We start from the raw sequence: 1,083 nt of genomic DNA on the forward strand, positions 1-1,083 counted from the left end.
TCTACACACATTCTCCACTTCCCATTAGATTTTTTAACTAATACTACATTGGCTAACCAATCAAGATAATGTACTTCTTCAATAAATCGAGATCTTAGCAAATTCTCTACCTCCTCGGCTATCACCATGTTTCGCTCAGGAGCGAATTTCCTTCTTTTTTGTTTCACTGGTTTTACACTGGGATCCACGTTCAGCTGGTGGAGTATTTCTTCAAGGCTAATATCCGGCATGTCTTCACGTGTCCATGCAAATACCTCCAAATTTGCTTTCAGAAAGGTGACAAGGCTTCCTCGGACGTCCAAGGAGAGTTGAGAACCAACCTTCACCACTTTGCCATTTGCTACTGCCATGTCTTCTAGTGTCTCGGCAGGCTCACCTTTTGGTTCATCTTCCTTTCTACATCGCACGGTACTTACTGTCAAAGGTGTGGCCTTTGAAGGCTTCTTCAAGGAAGTTATATAACACTTCCTTGTTGCAGTTTGATCACCCTTGACTTCTCCGACTCCTTCCTCTGTCGGGAACTTCATCTTCAAGTGATAGGTTGAAGTTACTGCTTTCAACTTATTCAAGGTTGGCTGACTGATTATTGCGTTGTAGGCAGATGGTCGGTCAACTACCAAGAAATCTACCATAATAGTCGATTGCCTAGGAGCTGCTCTTGCTGTGACGGGAAGTGAAATGATTCCAATAGGTTGGACTTGCTCTCCTGCAAATCCAACCAAGGGAGACCCAAATGGCGTGATCCTACTACAATCGATGCCCATCTGCTTGAAAATTGGCCAATAGAGGATGTTAGCCGAGCTTCCATTATCTACTAAAATTCAATGGAGCACATGGTTGGCCACGGTCATAGTTACCACTAGTGCATCATCATTGGGCATCATCACTCCCTTTGCATCTTCCTCGATGAATGATAAAACCATGAGTTCTCACTTCAAAGTCTTTGTAGGCCCTTCGACAAAGAGAACCTCCTCAATCTGTACCCTTCTAGCATGGGCTCTTCTAGCTGAGTTAGACTCCCCTCCACTAGCTATTCCTTCAGCAATGGTTAGGATTTCTCCTACTACCTCATGATTCCGAGGT

The 1,083-nt window shown here is 44.2% G+C and overlaps 1 protein-coding gene across 1 annotated transcript in view; it reads right to left on the bottom strand.

Moving 5' to 3' along the window:
- LOC132181862 (uncharacterized) overlaps positions 1-764 on the bottom strand; it is a 1,704-nt gene extending 940 nt beyond the window's left edge. The window contains exon 1 of the mRNA XM_059595094.1: positions 75-764. Coding sequence (XP_059451077.1) covers positions 75-764 — 690 coding nt within the window. The remainder of the gene's footprint in view (positions 1-74) is intronic.
- Between the last annotated feature and the right edge of the window lie 319 nt (positions 765-1,083).

Source organism: Corylus avellana, chromosome ca5 (assembly GCF_901000735.1).
Source record: "Corylus avellana chromosome ca5, CavTom2PMs-1.0".
NCBI lineage: Eukaryota > Viridiplantae > Streptophyta > Magnoliopsida > Fagales > Betulaceae > Corylus > Corylus avellana.